This window comes from Festucalex cinctus, chromosome 7, assembly GCF_051991245.1.
Source record: "Festucalex cinctus isolate MCC-2025b chromosome 7, RoL_Fcin_1.0, whole genome shotgun sequence".
NCBI lineage: Eukaryota > Metazoa > Chordata > Actinopteri > Syngnathiformes > Syngnathidae > Festucalex > Festucalex cinctus.
In genome coordinates, this window is record NC_135417.1 from 14,570,202 (window position 1) to 14,589,957 (window position 19,756).

The following is a 19,756-nucleotide window of genomic DNA, read 5'->3' on the forward strand; positions in this document are numbered from 1 at the left end:
GAAGTCAACTTAATTTTCTTATTGCAGTAACTTACCTTCACACTTCAATCACAGTTAAATTGTTACTTGAAGCCATGCATGTATGCTTAAAGTTTATTCATACTTTCAAAAATTGGGGAAATTGTTTGGCAATATCTTCATCTATGTACATGACATGTAGATTGTCATTCTTCTGCAGCTTGTAATAAAAATGTAGCATTTTGAGTTTAAAAGTGCTAGAAGGGCGTTTTGAAAGGGGCGGACCAGATGACATCACAGAGAGAAGAGAGAGAGAGAGACGGTGAAGAGGAGGACGAATCTGCCTCACATCCATCAATCTATCCCTTCTGGCTAATGAGGTAAGAGCTCTCATTTATTCTAATATGTACAATTATCTGTTTCTTTTTGGCATGTTGGTAGGCTTCAATAACTTAATGTTTAGAAGTGTTAAATAATAGTGATGCAATTTAAATACACTTTACATGTTATATTATTGTGGTGGGATTTCTACAGTAGCGTTGTGAGATTCCAGTCCAATATTTGGACAGTGGAGGGTAAAACGAGATTAGTGAAAAATCTTTTGGGAATAAAATCCAGAATTAGTCAATAATATCCTCAAAATGTCACTTTATAGAGGCCATTTCAGTTTTATAAATGTTAAAAATTAAGCAAGTTAATATTGTATATTATTATTCAAGTAAACAAAATTAATTAAATAAATATATATAATAAGAAATGTTGCTGAACAAATTGACTCATTGGAAGAAAAAAAGGAAAAAGAAATTGGGATAAAACAATCTAATTTCTGTCTTTTTTTTTTTCTTTTTTTTTTTTTAAATAAATAAACATGGACTGTTAAAGATATTGACCTGGCAGTGACACAAAGGGCAAAAGGAGAGCATAAATTAAATGTATTAAACACTAATTTCTACTATGTACGCACTTCACTAATTTAACAGGAGTTGCAAAAATTTACCGCATTTTGGGCCAAAGTTTGTGAAGCAAAATGATGAAGCATTGAGAAAAAAAAAATTATAGCAGTTGGTTAAATGTGCACAGCAGACGTAATCAAAAGCATTATACAGTAGTCATAGTCAGCTCTCAGTCGGTTGACCACCATGCACTTGTGGAAAACATCCTTCCACATTTGAAAGATCAAACTTTTTTTTTTTTTTTTTTCTTTTTTGTAAATGTGACATTCTTCTTGTTTTCTTCCAACATTTTTCTCCTGTCAACTGGCGCCTATCCATACATAGCTCTGGTCCGGTCAAGTGTCCAGAGGCACAATGGTTCCATTCTTGCTGTTTAGTTGTGTCCTGTAAGCTCCACAGTACTCTGTAACAACATGGCCGCAGGAAAGTTTGTACTCTAAACGTACACTTTTAAATTGAAATGGTGATCTGAAACATAGAACTTTATTTTAAAGAAGTACATAATAACATGAGGGTTGTTGTATTATTTATCCCTTTTGGGCCCAAAGGCTACATGCTAAATCGCTTATGGTAATCAAGAGGTGAGTGGCAGAAAGAGAGAATGGGAATTGTTTGGCTGGTGTTCTCTGCGTCCATTTTACGGTGTAATGCCGTGTCAGGCAGGCTTGAGTCCCAGAAAGAACAAAGGCTGCTATAGTGTGTTTAGTCCGGTTTTGGAGGTCCTAGCGCCCCCCTTGGGAATTACTGATATGAAGGTTGATTCATTTGAAATTGACCTTGTGGAATGTGGTAGTAATGCAGTGTTTTATGATGAAGGAATCATAGTATGAAAGTTGTAACCCCCCAAAACATTGGAAATATCAGGAAAGAGGAATTTACGCAGTTTGTCACCTCTAGTGGAAGTTAGGCTAACTGTTAGCTTATTAAGAATTAAGTAGTGAATAGGAAGTAGTGAATAGATTTAAGATTTAAGCTAACATTTGAGCAAATCATTATTCTATAGTTTAGAATAATGTTTGTGAGACATCCTTGCTGACTTTGACACTTAAGGATGGAAAATGATCAACCCAAGTACTGGTTTGTGTACTCCACTTAAGATTCGTTTAGCTAATAGCATAGTTGCCAAAGTTGCTAAAAGTAGGCTCAGTAGCCTCAGTTCAACCTTTTGTGGACTACTATGACATGGATGACTGAAAAGATACACAGACATTTCAAAACAAGCAAATTGGTGATTAAAAAAACAAAAGAAAAAAAACTGGTATTGTTTGTTGTAAATTAACATATTGTACCTTAAGTACAGTTCATTTGTCTGTAGCTTGTATTTCTATTTCATCATTTACAATAAGGCTTGTTATTTTTAAATGTAAGTTTACTTTATTTTTACAACAGCAATGAAATGTTTCCTCGGCTTCTTCCACTAGATCTCTCGAGCAATTAATCATGTAGCCAAAGATGTGACTTGGTGTAGGTATTAACAAGACGACGTAGCGTAGCGTGGCGTTACATTCAAATGGTAAGGAACAGTGTGTTCCTTTGTGGCCAATGTCAGTGGCTCGGGGCGAACAATGCTGCCACAATGAAGGAATAATTGTCACACAGTAAGAGGGGGGCCGGGGCAAGGGTCTTGGTGGCGGGGGTGCGGATGTCGTCGGTGGGCTGGGGGGCGGGGCTGTGGCGGGCCGCCTTGGGGCTTGGTACAGAGAGTGGCGACTGGTTTCTTCACGTGACGGGGAAAGGATCGGTGTGTGTATACATATATATATATATATATATATATATATATATATATATATATATATATATATATATATATATATATATAAAATGAGGAAGACCTTTTGAAGTCAGTCGGAAATTCTTCCCTCTGTTCCTGGGACGTCTGGATGCTTGGCGCCATTTTTGTTTGTATTTATCCGTGTGTGTCAAAGCGGGTACCGTTCAGTTGGCCCCCTTTGGTTCAGAGCGGAAGGCAACGCTCCCAAACGGCCGCAGAGGCCCGTGGATCGCCATCTGCCCACTGGCAGCTAGATCCTTGTTATGTTCTCTCCTGCCAAATGCAGCTCAGATGCTCTTGTCTGTATGTTCACTTTTTACGAAAACACACCGGAGCTGTGTTCAAAATCACTCCCGACAGTGCTCCTTATGTTAGCGCTTCTCAAACGTTTTACACCAAGTTCCACCTTAAAAACGCGACACGACAATACTGTAATAGTAGACTAAATGTGAATCGAAAACGCATTCACATTCTTTTGTTCGTGTATGTTATAAACAAGCTCTTTCTGTATGCGTTGAGACCGTTTGTGTTCAAATACACGTTTTAACAGTTTATAACTACATAGATATGGGTGCGATAGTTCCGTTAGCCCATCTTTCCTATTATGCGGTAGCATTAAAGGCACGGTCTTCTGTTTTCACTCAGGAAAATGCACTATATAAATACAGGATTTATACCCATGAACTCCTTCTCAATCTACACCTCTGGGCTTCTGTTAATGTGTGGTGCTGATTTTTTTCCCCCCCTAAACCCCCACCCCCACAGCCTGGATTTTGCCATTTTGTGTTTGTTTTGCCAACAGCGGGACGTTTCTGTGGACAGACAGTTGTTTACCCCTCCAGCCAATCAGAGCGGTGGCTGGCGGGGGGCGTGTCGCAGACGGGGCTGGGCGATTTTTGTCGGTTGCATATCGTCACTCCCGCAGCAACTTGACAGCATGCACGGATTTTATTTGATCTTTTTCACCCACTCACTCACACATGTAAGCTTGTGTGAGGGGAGTAAGAAAAAAAAAATCCGAGCGTGTTGCCGCGGGAGTGACGTCATGCAGCCGACAAATTCACCCGGCCCCGTCTGCGACACGCCCCCCGCCACCACCCGCTCTGCGATTGGCTGGAGGGGTAAAAAAACAACTGTCTGTCTACAGAAATGTCCCGCTGTTGACAAAACAAACACAAAATGGCAAAATACAGGCTGGGGGTGGGGGTTTGGGGGAAAAAATCACCACCACACATTAACAGAAGCCCAGAGGTGTAGATTGAGAAGGAGTTCATGGGTATACATCCTGTATTTATATAGTGCATTTTCCAGAGTGAAAACGGAAGACCATGACTTTTAAGATAGGGGGCATTAGTAAGGCAGTTACGTGCTTCGGTATTACATAGTTTTATTTGTATGTTTTATGATCAATATTTATTACGGAAGGTTCACCAGCTGAGGTTGTTGATATTCCAAACACATTAATCAATTCTCATCACTATTTTGTAAGGCCATATAAATCTAAACATTACTCACTCAGTAAGTACATGATTTGTCACAATATTGATATTTTGTCCCACCTGTAGAGTCCCCTGTTGATGCTTTAACTCTCAGCTAACTGCACCATCGCTCAGATACGATAAAAAAAACATTGCGGTTTTGATATTTTTGTCCCACCCATATAGTGCAAAATTGACGTTTTCATTCAACAAGCACTGTTATTCAAGGTCAAATTTAACCATAAAGTAAAATTACTCACCTTATCTACATAACCGGGTAGCCGCTTTCACTGTGGCACCTCAAGTGATTGGACACTGGCACCACTCAGTGTTTATGTGTGTGTGGGAGAGTCGTCATGCTTGAAGACCATCTGCTGCTCTCAGTGTTATTTATTTATTTATTTATTTTTGGTCTGAATGGGTATGCGAGGGGCTCTTAGCTTGCGTCACGGCTCGGCAGAAAAGTGCACGCTGTTGCAGGGAGAAAAAAAAAAATCCTCTAGTTATCCCGTGGCACACAATGGCAGTCCAGTGTTTGTGCCCACAAGTTCTTCATTCTCTCGCACCCTCCGCAAAGCTCCTTTCAAGCGCACTGGCAGGAGGTAGTCACAGTGAAAATGTTCTTCTTGGCACAAGAACAATTCCGTATGTTGAAGTATAATTTATGAGCCCGTTTGTTTCGTACAGAGACCCTGAAAATTTGCCGCTTCTAAGTGGTAGCAAAAGGATTGTCATTTATACACCTTTGCCTTTTACACATAAACCAAAGATGCCAATCAGTTCATTAAAAAAAATAATAATGGATTGATTCTTGTGCTATATATCAATGTACCCTCAAAAGCAACACCTTTCACTACCATACAAAAGCTTGATTCTTAAATTCACAGAATGTTAAAACAGCAACGTTAGCAATACTAAGCTAGCATTAGCACTGTAAACAAGCTGACAGTAGCCATATTGCTATGTTGGTAGCATGTTGCTGGTGTCTGGTACAATCCACCAAAAAAATTAACTACTGTCACATCATACTGACAGTTATAACAAATGTGACAAAAAATGATCATTATTTTTATTTTTAACAGCATCAAAATGAAATAGGAGGACAAAGTCCATCCAGCAGTTTGTTGGCAGTACTATCAGAGCCAGGAGTCGGATGGGGGGGGTCACTCACTTATCCAGCCCTGTTGAAAGCAATTGCCGCTAGTATCCAAACTCCCGCTTCGCACCAGCTTCATTGTGTTGAGCAGTCTGGACAATGGCGAGCACAAAAGCCACGGAGGAAGATGAAGAGGAAGGTCACATTTCTGCGCAACCCACGCCGCCGAGTGTGTCAGCGTGTCTTATGCTAACATGCGTGTAGCGTGGGTGGGACGCGGCATGCCGAATGGTAATAGACCCGGCACTTAGCATTCCCGTCTTCAATAGTTTTCCGGATGTTATGTGCTAGATTTATGAACCACACACTCCAGGTTTTTTCATCCAGTTATTTTTAACGGTGGGCGGATTGAACCGAATGTCAATAATATTGATGCCAACAAAAGAACTCTACTAAATACAAAGAAAAAAAAATCAAATAAAATGTTTAATTTTCAACTGTACTTTCGAAAAAGACTGGGGAGAATACTTCAAAGTCCTCCTCAATTCCACAGGTGCCTTCCCATGAGGAAGCAGAGTATGGGATCTCTGAGGCGGGCGCTACTAACTCTGGGGTTGAGGGTCACCAAGGTGGTTAAGAAAATGCTTGTTGGGTGGATGAGATTCGGCCGGAGTTCCTAAGACTCTGGATATTGTGGGACTGTCCTGGTTGGCATGCCTCTGCAACACCGCGTGGATATCAGGGACAGTGCCTCTGGATTGGCAGACTGGGGTGGGGTGGGGTGGGGTGGGGTGGGTGCCAGGAGGTGTGTAGTCCAACTACACCGGGGATTACACTCCTCAGCCTCCCGGGTAAGATCTGTTCCGGGTTGCCGGAGAGGAGGTTCCGCCGGAAGTGTAAACTGAGATTCAGTGGGGTTTTCGTCTTGGAAGAGTGACCAGATCTACACCCTTGGCAAGGGTCCTCAAGTGTGCATGGGAGTTCGACTAACCAGTCTACATGTGCTTTGTGGACTTGGAGAAGACGTTCGATTGTGTCCCCCGAGGATCTTTTGGGGTTGTGCAGGGAGTACGGGGTACCAGACACCCTAGTATGGGCTGTATGCCTTCACGACCGGTGCCAGAGTTTGGTCCGCATTGTCAGTAGGTTGGATACATTTCCAGTGAGGTTGGGCTCTGCTAAGGCTCCCCTTTTGGCATCTGTTCATAACCTTGATGGATAGAATTTCGAGGTGCCATCAAGGCATTCAAGGTGTTTGAGGGTGTCTGGTTTGGTGACCACAGTATTACATTTATTATGTATCCTATATCTTGAAAATAGTATGGGAATAGTCCGCCTCTGTTTTGTTTAATATTTCCATGTTACTATTTTCACCAGACAAGTGTCTTTTGTTTCATGCATATGCATACTGGGCAGAACCTCTGACTGTGTCCCGCCTCCAAACATTCCTCGACATAGATTTGCATCAAAAATTAATACTTGCTATGCTTTTGTTTTGTTTTGCCGTTTCAATGAATACGAAGTCTTTTCTATGCCCCGACGTGACAGCAGTGAGGCAAACATTTACCAGGCTAACTTTATTCACAAACAAAAAACAAAAAAAGCTTCATTCCACCCTCCGGCTCTCTCACTGACTTTTGTTCTTCTGCCCTTCAGAATTCTAACATCTCCGAGTGGCCGAGCCTGGACGAGGAAGCCAAACAAGAGGCCGGTGAGGGAGGGAGCAGGAGCCTGGTGCTGAGGCTGGTATGAGGCAAGTGGTTTGTACGAGGAAAGCGTATGCTCTCGTTTGTCCATCCCTCAATGAGGCCATTGTGCAGGCTGACGATGGGGGTGGGGGGGTCACCGCCTCTCGGCCTGGACTCACTCGGCCGGCTCTCTGCCTTTTGTCCTGGTGCAGATGGCGGAGCTTGACGCAACATTAGGATTGTGTGGGTCCGGACATCTCAGGGTGATGTTGCACTAGCACGCTTTACTGTAAACTCATATTTATCATGGGGGATGCATTCCAGACTCAGTCAAATTGATCTATCAAATAAATGAATATACCTTAGCAGCGCACGTTCTCACTGGCTTGCAGTTCTCTAAATAATAAGTAAGCGGCATTGCGTGCTAGTTTCTAGCTGCTTATTTTTCGCTCCCAGTTTCAAGTTTACAGTAAAGCTGATAAATAAAACTCAAAAGAATTAAGCATTCTATGTTGTATTTAAGCATTAAACTGTTCAGTCAAGCCACAGAATTTTATCCTACAAAAGCTGGCTTAATGCTAACATATAATGTGAAATGCTTCTATCATGCTAATAGAAATTAGCATTCATAACTGCAACTTTGAAGGAGACAGAGTTTATAACAGTACTTACAGGCACACTGTATATATTCCCCCCACTCTATGCCAATGACGACTATTGCTAGCTTAGTTCGGGGCCTTTGTTTTGATCTTCCAAAAGACCTCATTACTGTCTGGAATGTTGTCATGGTACCACACTAACTGAGCAGTGGACAGTCTTTGTTGCATGCGCATCTACATGCCCACTGTATGGTGCATATTTTTGAAATCAAATGATATTTTATATACTGTACTATATATAGTTCATTAAATAGTCCACTAAAACTTGCCATATAGCACAGTGTTTACGGAGTAGGACCTCCAGTACGTGTGAAAGCGAGCCACATGGCTCACTCCGTCATTTAGTTTTTAGCAACAGCTAATATGGCTTGTGCCATGTTGAGCTGCGTTCAACACGGCTCAACATTGCAAAATCCACTGTCAGGCCTGCCATCTGCACACACCGGCTGCAACCGAGTGACGCATAAATCCTCCTTCCTTGCCGGCTGCACTCACTTTTTACAATACGGGACTATATTTTACACAGCGATGTAGTAACGTTTGTTATATGGTGAGTCACCGGTTCGCTGTCCGTGGAGCACAGACGGCGTCAGTGATCCACACAAAGCTGATGTGATGCGTCGACAGTGAGAGGCTTTCATTGGATGAGCTTACGCCATGATGATGAGCGACTCCACTGATGCTAGGATTTTTCCCTGTTTGACATTACAAACTCACTCACTATCGCCACTGAGTATGATGTCATGTTGTGTGTGAAGCTCGATCAAAGTTTGAAAATAAAAAAATCTGCCGGCAAGTGACACCGGTTTTAACAGGTTGCTGCAGAATTTGGTGGCCCAAATGAGCACCAGTTTAGACGGAGGCCATCTAATGTTGGCAGAGCATGGCGTCAAAGTTTGAAGATCATTTCAAGGATTCTCGGAAACAAACAAAAAAAAGATCTCTGACAGTACTGTTAACTGTTAAGTTTAACGTGGACATGTCGATCATAACAGGAAAGAATCTCATACTCAAAATTGAACAGGAAGTCAGCCATTTTAGCTGAATGAAGGGACTCTTATTTGGGGAATTTGCACGAAATGAGCCCCTATTTGAATCAGCTATCCTAGCCAAGTTAAACTGGGGAGGTTAAGTTGTATGTGACTTACTTCAGGATTTGACCATTTGAGCCCCAATGGGAAGCAAATGTACTAGACAGATTGTAAAAAGGGGGTGCAAAGACCTCTTGGTCACTGCTCTCTACTTCATTTTCTGCAATTTGGTAGCAGTCTAATTTTATTTCCTGTTTTTTTTTTTTTTTTTGTAGAGAAGAAAGTTGTCAAGCCATCTGGGTGTGAGCAAACACCCACCAGTGGAGCACTTTTCCTGTGAAACATCTGTTTGCTTTGAATCATCACAAAACCAAGGTAATAGATGTGGCGGCTGGCGACATATCTTTCCACTTAATCCTCAAGCTGCAGAAACTTGAGTGCGAGATGGCGGAAGTGACTCACGCCATTGACATTTGCGATGTATTTTTCAGATGGTGATGATGCATGCGTTAGAACTAACAGGATGTTTGTATGTTCCAGAGGCGTGGAGTGGACACCATGCGGTGTTTGAAGCTGCTCTTACCGATACTGCTAATCGTCAATGGTAAGGAACGACTGGAAAGTCAAAACTGTAAAACATACAGTTGTCTTATATTCTTAACCAGTTGAGTAATTTGAGGCATCAGTTCCAGGTCTTGGCACTACAATTTATGAAAGACTTGATAACAGACTTTTCTTATTTATGTCTTGTTTTAGATGTCAGCTCCCAATGGAACATTTGGGTACCACGGGACATTTCAGCCATGGCCAACACCTGCGTTGTCATCCCGTGCACCTTCATGTACCCGTCGGGCGTCAGGCCGTACCGCGGCGTCCACGGCATCTGGTACTACGGCCAGCCCTACCCGCAGCTCTTCCCGCCGGTGGTGTTCAAGACACGCACGGACGTAGTGCACGAGAGCTACAAAGGTCGCACCAAGATGCTGGGCGACCTGCAGCAGAGGAACTGCACGCTGCTCATCAACAGTGTTGGACCGGAGCACTCGGGGAGATATTACTTTCGCGCTGATCTCGGTGGGGCCAACGTGTACACCTTTCCGGACTTTGCTGATCTTAAAGTTTTGGGTAAGATCAATGGATGTAAAGGGTCTACGTTCCAAGACGTTTAACCAGACTTTAGCATCAAAGTCACAGAGTAATATGGTTCTTCCGTTAGATCAACCAAACATTGACGTCCCGGATGAGATTGTGAGCGACGAGAGCCTGACGCTGACTTGCTACGCCCCCGACAACTGCCCCGACATGAACCCTGAGATCCAGTGGATGTACACGGATTTCCTTCCCGATCCGGAGTTCAGCAACGACTACGTGGAGGAGGGCAACACCGCCGTGCGGTCCAGCACTCTGGTGTTCACCCCCAGGCCAGTGCACAACGGCCAGCTGCTGGGTTGCAGGGTCTACTACCCCAATACCACGCTGGTTTATGAGAGACTTGTCTCTCTGGACATCAAGTGTAAGTAAAAAACTGCCAACTCCCCCCAAAAACAAAAGATATTGGGGGAAAAAAATCTGCGAATATGTCCTGAAATAGTTCAGTAAAAGCAAATATTGTCTGTCTTTGTCCAACCAGACGCTCCTCGTTCGGTGTGGGTGAACGTCTCCTCGGAGGTGATGGAAGGCAGCTCGGTGACGCTGCACTGCGAGGTGGACAGTAACCCCCCTCCCAGGATTTCCTGGAAGTTTGGAGACCAGGAACTGCTGTGGGACACGGCGTCCAACCTGTCGCTCACCGTGGACGACGTGACACCGGCAGAGGAGGGCGTTTACACCTGCATTGGCGACAACGGCTACGGCGCCATGAATACGTCTCTCTACTTGGCTGTCAAGTGTGAGTTTTGTTCGATCTTAAATCCTCCTGTTAATTATTATGTTGATTAATTAAAACGAGATACTTCTTCTATTCTGGGTCAATTTGACCCACAACTTATCATAAGAATGAAACCTAATGTTTCAGACCCTCCCCGCGAGCCTGTCGTCAACGACTCCTTGACCGTACTGGAGGGCGCCTCACTGACGCTGCACTGCAGCACCCAGGGCAGCCCGCCGCCCACACTCACCTGGCTGAAGGACGGCGAGCTGGTGGGCACCATCACCGCCGATGAGTTGTCCGTGCTGGAGATCGAGGGCATCACACCGCAGGGTGACGGCCAATACCGCTGCCTGGCTGAGAACGAGCACGGACGTGCCAGCAGCTCCCTAAACATCACCGTCGAGTGTGAGTAGGACAACAAATTCTAGTAGGATGTTATTTTCCCCATTACATGTTCTGGGAAACACAAAGGTGCTATATGAATAAAGTTTTGATTGACAGTACAAGAAATAACATTTTTAGGTAATGTGTCAAAAGTCACAGTTCTTAGTGCTGTATACCTTGGTTTTAAGGTTACGGTTTGGTTTGAACTTCTTATTTTGTAAAAGCAGGAATAGTTTCATTCACATTTATGAAACATAAATCTGCATGTTTAAATTTTAAAAATAATTAAATGAAAGGAATAAATTGTATAACAAAAGGTTCTTAAATATTCTACAAATTCTGTACGCAGTAAAATAATTGTGTATTTATAACCGTTTAAATCTGTTTAGGTTATGTTCCACTGTTATGTAGTTTGCTACTTTTAAGTTAGCTTTAGCGGTTAGCCTTGCTTCTCCGTCCTCTCCCATGCTTGGTCTGTTTAGCTTAAACCATTAGCAATACATATACTTACTTATAAGTAATAAGTAATAAGTGTGATTTTTGGTTTACTATGGAATTGTATATTTGTGTCTCCACATGGTGGTAGCTAGGTAATCTGGAACAAGTTAGCTTAGCATTTAGCATTCCCTCTGTGGATTTATTTTTCTTTGTGAAACAATAAAATTGGTTTGATGACATGGAACAGTGTGATACCGTAATTAAAATCTTAAAAAGAAAATCCTCTGTATCGTAGGCTACTGAGAAATCAGAATTCAAGTACCATGACACCATTAGCAATTCTCCTAGCAGTCTGTTTCCGTGTTGTTTCTGCTAGATGCTCCCGTCCTTCTGGACGAGTCCAAATGCACGGTGGTGCGGGAGGGTGTCCAGTGTGTCTGTATGGCTTCGGGGAACCCCGAGCCCACCATCGAGTTCTACCTGCCCGACTTGAACATCACGATCAACGAGACAGAAGGCCGCTACAACTTCTACACGCACACGGACGGCCAGACGTCCACGGGCATGATCAAACTGCGGGAGGAGGGCGAGCGGGCCAGCAACGGCGGCCCCGCCGTCAACGTCCACTGTAGCATCTCCAACATGTACGGGAGACAAAGTGTCCTCCTGGAGCTGCAGCAGGAGAGTGAGTAGCAGAACTCTATACATAAATGATTTTTCTTATAGTTTCAATGTGAAAATCAATTTTATATTTGAGTAAATTGAGGTACCAAGGACCACTGTCAAAATAATAAAAGGAGACTCAAAATGTACTTAGGCTTAACTCATTTGCTCCCAATAACGTGTAAATATGTTTTTTTTTAACGTTTTAACTCATTCACTGCCTTTGACAAGTATACTTGTCAATTGTATTTTTTAGAGCGGTGCTAAATGGGGGCGAATCTGAGCATGCTCCACTGTAAATATCAAACTTGGAAACAACTTTACTGATGCCCAACCACCGGTAGATGACATCATTGCCCCATTTTATAGGAAATAAACACAGTTTCAGAGTCCATGGGAGAAATGGCTGTATTTTGGCAAACCTACATTTTTCTGCTGTCAATTATAAAAGAACGGGACGGGACAAAAAGTAGGGAGTCTATTCTGTTATTTGGTAGATTCGGTTTATATATAATTATTGAATGTAATATCACGTGAGTATTGGAAATGTAAAAATTTTCTATAATGACTGGCAGTGAATGAGTTCCCAAAGACGTATTTATACGTTTTTTTTTTATTTATTTTTTTTTTTTTTTATGCTAGAGCATACAGAAGGCTTTGATGCAGCCTCTCAACTGCAAAGAACGGTTGCAGAAATGGTAGTTATTACACAAACGGCCAGCAGGTGGCAGCAGAGCAAAGGAAATCAACCAGGGCCATCTAGAGAAAAAGCTAAATTACTTACAATTTTAAATAGATTTGTGAAAACTGATGAAACTTAGCTCTCTTCTTATGCTAATTGCTGCAAAACGGAAACAGATAGAAACATACTTTTTTTTTCCTGATGAAAGAAGAGACTTTAATCTTTCTTTTGATGGGTTCCATGCTTTTATAGCAATAGAACACAATATTCTGTGGGCCTTGCAAAATCAGTCAAAATACAGTAAAACAGCCGGGAGCGAACGGGATTTCTTCTGTAAAAATGGCTGGGAGTGAATGAGTTAAGTACAAAAAGACATTTACCACTTTAAATAATTTTCATAGTGCTTGTTCTTGAGACGAAAAATAGAGGCTAGCTACTCACGTGTTACATTAGTTTTGCTAATGTTGTGAACCACAACCTACTCACAAAACCTACATTAGCTATGATAACTGAAAAAAATACACCTTACCTAGCTACAATAGCTATATGTTTTGTTCATATTAGCCTAGGCATTTTTGAATGCCAGAAGCTGCCAGTCTTTAGGTTGGTACAAGTCAACACATTCACCACTAATCAACCAAAAAGATCAAACTATTCTCATCAGTTAGGCCGTCAATGCAAACTATTTTGACTCTATGAATCTGTTGCTTCCTGGTTTATGTTCATCTGTCACTGCTGTCCCTATACAAGTCCCCAAGATCACAATCAATTGAGATCTCAATCAAGTTTGAATTTACCTTTTCCTGCTTCTTCTTCTTTTTTTTAATATTGGGTTGTCATTCATGAAGATTGGGGGGGAAAAAAGAGAGCTTACTTTGACAAAGTAAAGACATACCATACCTTGCTTTCCAGAGAAGTACCTTATGGCCGTTATCGTGGGTACAATCGGCGGCGTGGCGGTCATTGCCTTCATCATTGCGGCAGTGAGATACGTGGGCCACAACAACAAGAAGTGAGTATAAAGGAGGATAAATGACAAGAAATATGAGGCAGAGGTTGTTTCCCCACTCCCAATGAAATCCAAGGAACACTAAATTAAGCCTCGCCATCCATTCTAAAATGCACTGACGCGTCGTGTGAAAGTGGGATTGGGGTGGACGTGAGTATCAAATACTTGTATGTCTGCTTCCTGGTTGAGTTGAACAACAACTAACTGTATGCTAAGGGGTGTAATGGTACGTATATTCAGATTTTTTGGTATAGAGTCGTAACAAGTTCTCATGGGTAAAGGACAAAAGTTGAACAGCTCCATGTGTACTCTGATAATGAACTCGGTGCTGATCAAACTCAGACTTGTAGAAGTTTTGGCCATGATAGGTTTTTGGCATGTGAAACTTCAGCCACCTAGACTCGCTTATTTGCCAATAGTTTAAGAAATGCTAAGCTAATTCGTCCTGTACCTGCTACAGCTAGCTACCGCGGCTTAAGTCCTCCCTTCCAGGGTACGAAGCCACTCTTCCAAGCTACTAATTCTCTCCTCCATGATGGCAAATAGTTACAAAATCACAAGGATCACTCAGTCCGAGGAGTGGGACATATGATTGGGAGAGGACAGAGAAGTTGTGGTAACCCCTAAAGCTAACAAAAAGTAGGAAATCAACACAAAATGGTCCTTTAACAATGGCCTAGCTGGAAACTGTGTTACAACAGAGAGTACCCACCTACCAATGGTTAATTACGAAGTGTATTTAGATGAATAGAAAAGATACATAGTCAACGCAAACATGTTTACTGTATATTTATTTTGTTTGAGAATCTTTCATTTATTGGAGAATTTGCCACTAGCAGTTTAAAGTGTTTTAAATTCTAAATGTTAAGTTGATTCCTCTTTACACAGAAGAAAAGCAGTTTCACATTTTGCCTGTGTAGATTCTGTCATCATGGTAATCCGAAAACGTTGAATTGAGGCAACTGAACTTTTCTTTGTTGAAGATGCTTCGAAAGCTTGTTCAGTTCAAAATTCTCAAGGACTCAGCAGATAAGATATCCCAACCACAGTCAATGGACGAAAGAAGGAGAAGACTCACATCAGGAAGGCTCTGCCAGGAGAAGACACGCAAACTTGTGGATATGAACAGGAGGTGGAATATTCTGGTCCCTGATCTGGATGGTTTGTTGAAGAAACTGAAGGATTTTCTCCAAACATACATACCCTCTCACTCGTCCACCCCAAGGACAAAATCTCAAGAAACTCAACAATGTTGCTTATGCAGTTCATTGTTGTGACCTCCTCTGTCATTGGAGAAACCAAAGCAACTCTTGCTCAAATGCAAGACACAACACAAGAGAGCAGTTTCTTTGGGTCCAGTGTCAACCGTTCAATTGCCTCTCAAAAAGACGGGCACACTTTAGAGGAAAACGATGGCCAAATGTTGAATAGGAGGGACAGTTGGTTTGATAGAGATGTGAAAGAAGCCATCTACATCAAACTGCCGTAGAAAGTCCTACTAAACACAAAGGAGGTTTGCGGCATCATCTGCAGTCTGCATACAACGATGTCCTGACATCTCTCTCCCAAAGATTGTCTTATTCCAGTGCAAGAGCGGATTTCCAACCAGGCAAGCAAATGACCGGTTGGTAGGGAAGGACGGTCATTCTCAAGCAACGCCTAAGAACACCAACTACCACATTCCCAACAGGGACATCAGTGGATTGGAGAGACTCCACACTTAGGAACTTGAGGAGCCTTTTGGATTAAAGTTGAAACGTCTTGGGCAAACAAGACTCCCGTTGCCTCGATTCAACATTTGCGGTTCCAATTCACTGTGTGAACCAAACCTTGAACCAAATCTTAAAACAGAGGTATGTACTAAACTATGATTTTTGGCGTACCGTTACACACCTTATCTATACACTATCCTGCAGGCATGATTCCCTGTTCTCACACAGCTTTTGTATCCTTAACTCACCCCTTGCTAAATACACTAAGTTGCTTTATTCGGACCCTGCCTCAAATTAAAATCTTCCAAATCACCACTGAGAGATTGCCCTCTGCGACTAAACCCATGGCATAACCACGTCAACTCAGCACAACCTGACGACACTTGTCGTTTTTAAAATGGATGCCCAGGCTTTGCGTGTCGCGTCGAGGTCCGAGCCTGATCATGTGACTCCACCCTCCCCCCCTCCCTCCCAGAGAGAATGGTATCCCTAGGCAGGACGTGGTCCTGGAGAACCCCGCTTTGTACTACAGCGCAGTCAAGAAGGACAAACAAAATCTGAGGAAGAAAGTGGTGAGACATGCCGATGACTCTCACGATGACGCTAAGTAAGATGTTAAGTCAAACTAGTCGTCGTCGCCCCCCCAACCCTTTACACGTGACGAGACCTCACCCCAACCATGAACCTTTTGGAAACGCACTGTTTTTCTCTTGCTTTCATCGCTTCTCTGCGTTTTTTTCCCCCCTTCTTGTGTCTGTTTCTTCTCTCCCTTAACTCCTGCACAGCTTAAGACAGAGCTGTTGGGCTCAAAGTTTAACTCCATTCTAGAGGAGAGCACGGTAAGGTTCCTTAGTCTCGGCGATCCGCACTCCCTGGCATATCCGCTTCTGTATTCTGTGCGCCGTTTTGTTTTCTTCTACGCCAAAGTGTCGTCTGCATGGCTGCTTCATAGCTAACCTCCACACTTGCCCCACCTAACATGTCTCAAGTCTCCTTGTCCCACCAGTAATCACTAACTTCTTTACGTGTACGTTACATGCTCTGGGTACTCTGTAGTCATTTGACGAGTAGACTAGTAGTAGACGAGTAGTCATTTGCTAGTTTTCCATTGAAACACACAAAAAAACATGCAATTTTTCTCCCATTTTGGTGGTTACAGTAAAGCTAAAAAAAATTTTATATATTATTCGTAAATAATACAGATTTTATTATTATTATTAGTAGTAGTAGTAGTAGTCGTCACTTTTTTAATCTTTTAAATATTCAGCTTTTATTTCTGGGTCACAATCTTACAAGAGTTGTCAATAGTATGTAAAATTATTTGCTTGAAAATTTTGATTAAAAAAATATTACAAATTTGTTCTTGGAAAATTACATATTTTTCCCCCTCACATTATGATGTTTGTTTTCCTTGGAAAATATTCCAGTTTTGTTTCATGGCATGATTTCCCCCCCCCCCCCCACTCGTAAAACTGGGAATAGGCAAGTTTTACAAGCAAAAATTTGTCAAAAATTTTCGAGTTGTCATTTGACAAAAATACCCACTCAAAAATACCCAAATAAACGTAACATTTTTTTAAATTATTTTGCTGCAGGGAGAAGACGGGGATTTCCAACCTGCAGGCTCTTTGGCGGGCATGGAGAGGCGAGAGCTGAACTACGCCGCACTGGAGTTGGGCGGGCCCAGGGAGGGGGTCCCGGGGAGGGGGGACGACGGCAGCAGTTACGCGGAAATCAAAGCCAAATGAATGGCGATCCTTCCCTGATGCCTCGGCCATGCGAGACGCAGTTGCAAAACCTCCGCTCCCTTCGTCCCCGCAACGACTTGGGTTTTCTATTGGTCAGATTTTCATGCATAAGTGCTAACTTTTTCTCCACGGAACATGACTCACTGGAAGAATTTATTGGCATTTATAGCTATTTTTGTTTTGTTTTTTAACTCACGTTGTTGCTTCTACTAGGGGTGTAACGGTACACCAAAAATTGCGGTACATGGGGTCCTCGATTTAGAGGTTGCGCACACTTAAGTTGGCGCCCCGTTTACTGCTTTCGTTTGTTTTATATTCATGGCCTACAAGTCTTTCCATACAAACATTTACTTGAATGACTAGAGTGCATGCCCATTTTCATAGAAATTTGGCATTTTCCCACCGCAAGATCGGAACTTGCTCGTAAAACCAAGGACTTCTGAGACAGTTCGGTTCACATTGGGTACAGTAAAGGAATACAACATCACTACATTCTTCTCTTGTGTAAACGGATCATAAAATGTTTTTTAAAAAATGCTATCAAAAGTTCTCTCATAAATTACAGACTAACAAAATAATGTATAAAATACTGTAAATGGAAAAACACAAAACAGCTTTCTTCTTTGCATTTAGCAGCATTATGCTAATTTCTCCAGTACATCCTCAAATATTGTGAATTATACAATAAAACTACGTATTTAACGTAAACAGTTTTCTTTCATGAAATACTCTTTTTAACCAAAATCAAACATGACTTAGTTTTCCTTACTTAGTAATGTAGTTATTTTGAACTATTGTTAGTGTTAGCACTCATTTTCTGTTTGCTTTTTAAATTAGCTTTAGCAATTAGCATAGCTCTCTGTTTTTTCCTACTCACCCTTCCTCGGTGTGTCATATATTTAAATTGTAATAAGTAGTTTACTGGCTATTATTGAGGAGAGTATGAGTATTAGTAGCTTAGAAGAGCAACAACAGTAGTTATGTTAGTGCTTAGCATTTCCTTGGTGGATCCCGAGTTACTGAAAAACCATGGAGGCTGGATGACTTAACTTAAGTTTGCCGTACCGCCTTAGAAGCTTATTGTTAGCCGTGACGGCCACTAGCGAGAGGCTGAGCTGCACTGCGTTTGTTTATTGAATTGGTGTATGGCTAAAGCAAGAGACGGTTATGCTAATAATATATTTTTCCGCGCAAAATTAAAGACTTTTTTTTTTTTCTTTAAATATTAGGATTTCGTAATTGTAGTTTTTTCAAGAAATAAAAAAAGTCAGTCTTATGAGAATTGTCAATAGTGTAAATAGTTATCGCTAGTTAAAATCCTGTGAGTTTGTTTATGGAGTCGATGTGTGACTATCGCACGAGGCAGTTACACATCCTGTCCTTTACCTAATATGATCCGTACTGAAAAAATAAAATCCCTTACCGTTACGCCCCTCGTGTCTACCGTTGCCTCGCCACAAGTCAACATTTGTTTGCATCATTGTCACTGTGTCTGCTGCCAGTCAAAGCATGAGGGAAAGGGTAAACTGTGTTTAATTTTATTTTTATTTTTTTTTTAGGGAATCTTCCCACACGGAAGACCAAAAAGGTCATACTTTATATTACACTTTCTAAAGGAAAAAAAAAGCTAAACTGTTATGACCTTTTCGGGCTTCTGTGGCCCTATCTGATTTTTTTTTTTTTTTTTTTGCCTGATAAAGGTTAAAGACGGAACCTCACGTCAGTATTTTTTATTGTATTTAATGTGTACAGTAAAAAAAAAAAAAAAGGTTGCCGTCTCCTTTAAGAGTCTTCAAAAACATAGAAATATAACAAAGTCAGTATTTGACGGTTTTGAGGGTAAATTGTTCTTTTTTGTATTCCACCGCACTGTCTCTAACGCACGGCTCTCTGACTGAGCAGAAAAACGCAACAAAACACACTTTTAGTGTTCTCTCGTTTTGACAATATGTGTGTGTATGTGTGCCTGTTTGTGTATACGTGCGTTCAAATTGTGCTGAAAGATGACGGCTTTTTCGGAAATTTTGGGGGTCATTTGTGTGGATGTTCTCATAATGTTGCATCAGATGTTTATGTTTGTATAGTCAGAGATATTTGAAATAATACACTACTGCAGGAGTGGGCAAACCCCATCCTCGAGGGCTACAGTCCTGCAGCTTTTGGATGTTTCCCTTCTCCAGCACACCTGATTCATATGATTAGCTCATCAGCAAGCTCTGCATAAGCCCGATAACGATTCTGATCATTTGAATCAGCTGTGTTGTAGGAGGGGAAACCATAAAACCTCCAGGACTCCGGCCTTAGAGGACTGGAATTGCCCACCCCTGCACTACAGTATATCAATGCTAAGCTAATAGTCTAATTTGATAACCATTGTGTCGATAACATATTAATGCATCTGTATTTTGATAAGAAGCGGGATGCCAGTATATGAACAATATAAAATTTCAAAAATTGCACCAAACACTCAATATTACAGTTATTGACCTTGCTTTGGATAATTTCAAACATACTACAAGTTGTGTATTTATGGCCTGTCAACCATTAAAGGGTTACCCCAGTAGTCAATTGGTTGTCTTCTTCCATTGTAACACAAAGACACTATATATTTTA

General features: G+C 41.8%; 1 protein-coding gene across 7 annotated transcripts; it reads left to right on the forward strand.

Annotated features, from left to right (window-relative positions):
• The first annotated feature begins 305 nt into the window (after positions 1 to 305).
• On the forward strand, positions 306 to 19,711 carry mag (myelin associated glycoprotein). Of its 7 annotated transcripts, none has more exons than XM_077526391.1 (13): positions 306 to 338; positions 6,916 to 7,012; positions 8,913 to 9,012; positions 9,178 to 9,241; positions 9,394 to 9,762; positions 9,854 to 10,150; positions 10,268 to 10,525; positions 10,652 to 10,912; positions 11,706 to 12,014; positions 13,587 to 13,686; positions 15,871 to 15,967; positions 16,181 to 16,234; positions 16,991 to 19,711. In XM_077526391.1, exons 4-13 carry the CDS (start codon positions 9,196 to 9,198, stop codon positions 17,141 to 17,143), a joined length of 1,944 nt encoding a protein of 647 aa, XP_077382517.1. In that variant the 5' UTR covers positions 306 to 338; positions 6,916 to 7,012; positions 8,913 to 9,012; positions 9,178 to 9,195; the 3' UTR covers positions 17,144 to 19,711. The 7 variants fall into 7 exon arrangements, with proteins under 7 accessions (XP_077382517.1, XP_077382519.1, XP_077382521.1 ...); XM_077526395.1 differs by having other exon boundaries at positions 307 to 338; positions 15,871 to 16,002; positions 16,991 to 17,080; XM_077526392.1 differs by lacking the exon at positions 306 to 338 and adding an exon at positions 5,532 to 5,550.
• The last annotated feature ends 45 nt before the right edge of the window (positions 19,712 to 19,756 follow it).

Excerpts from the sequence above, each read along its gene's own strand:
- mag (XM_077526391.1), top strand. The coding sequence starts at position 9,196 with ATGCGGTGTTTGAAGCTGCTCTTACCGATACTGCTAATCGTCAATG. Across the intron at positions 9,763-9,853 it reads TGCTGATCTTAAAGTTTTGG|ATCAACCAAACATTGACGTC; the intron begins GTAAGATCAATG and ends TTCTTCCGTTAG. Across the intron at positions 16,235-16,990 it reads CCATTCTAGAGGAGAGCACG|GGAGAAGACGGGGATTTCCA; the intron begins GTAAGGTTCCTT and ends ATTTTGCTGCAG.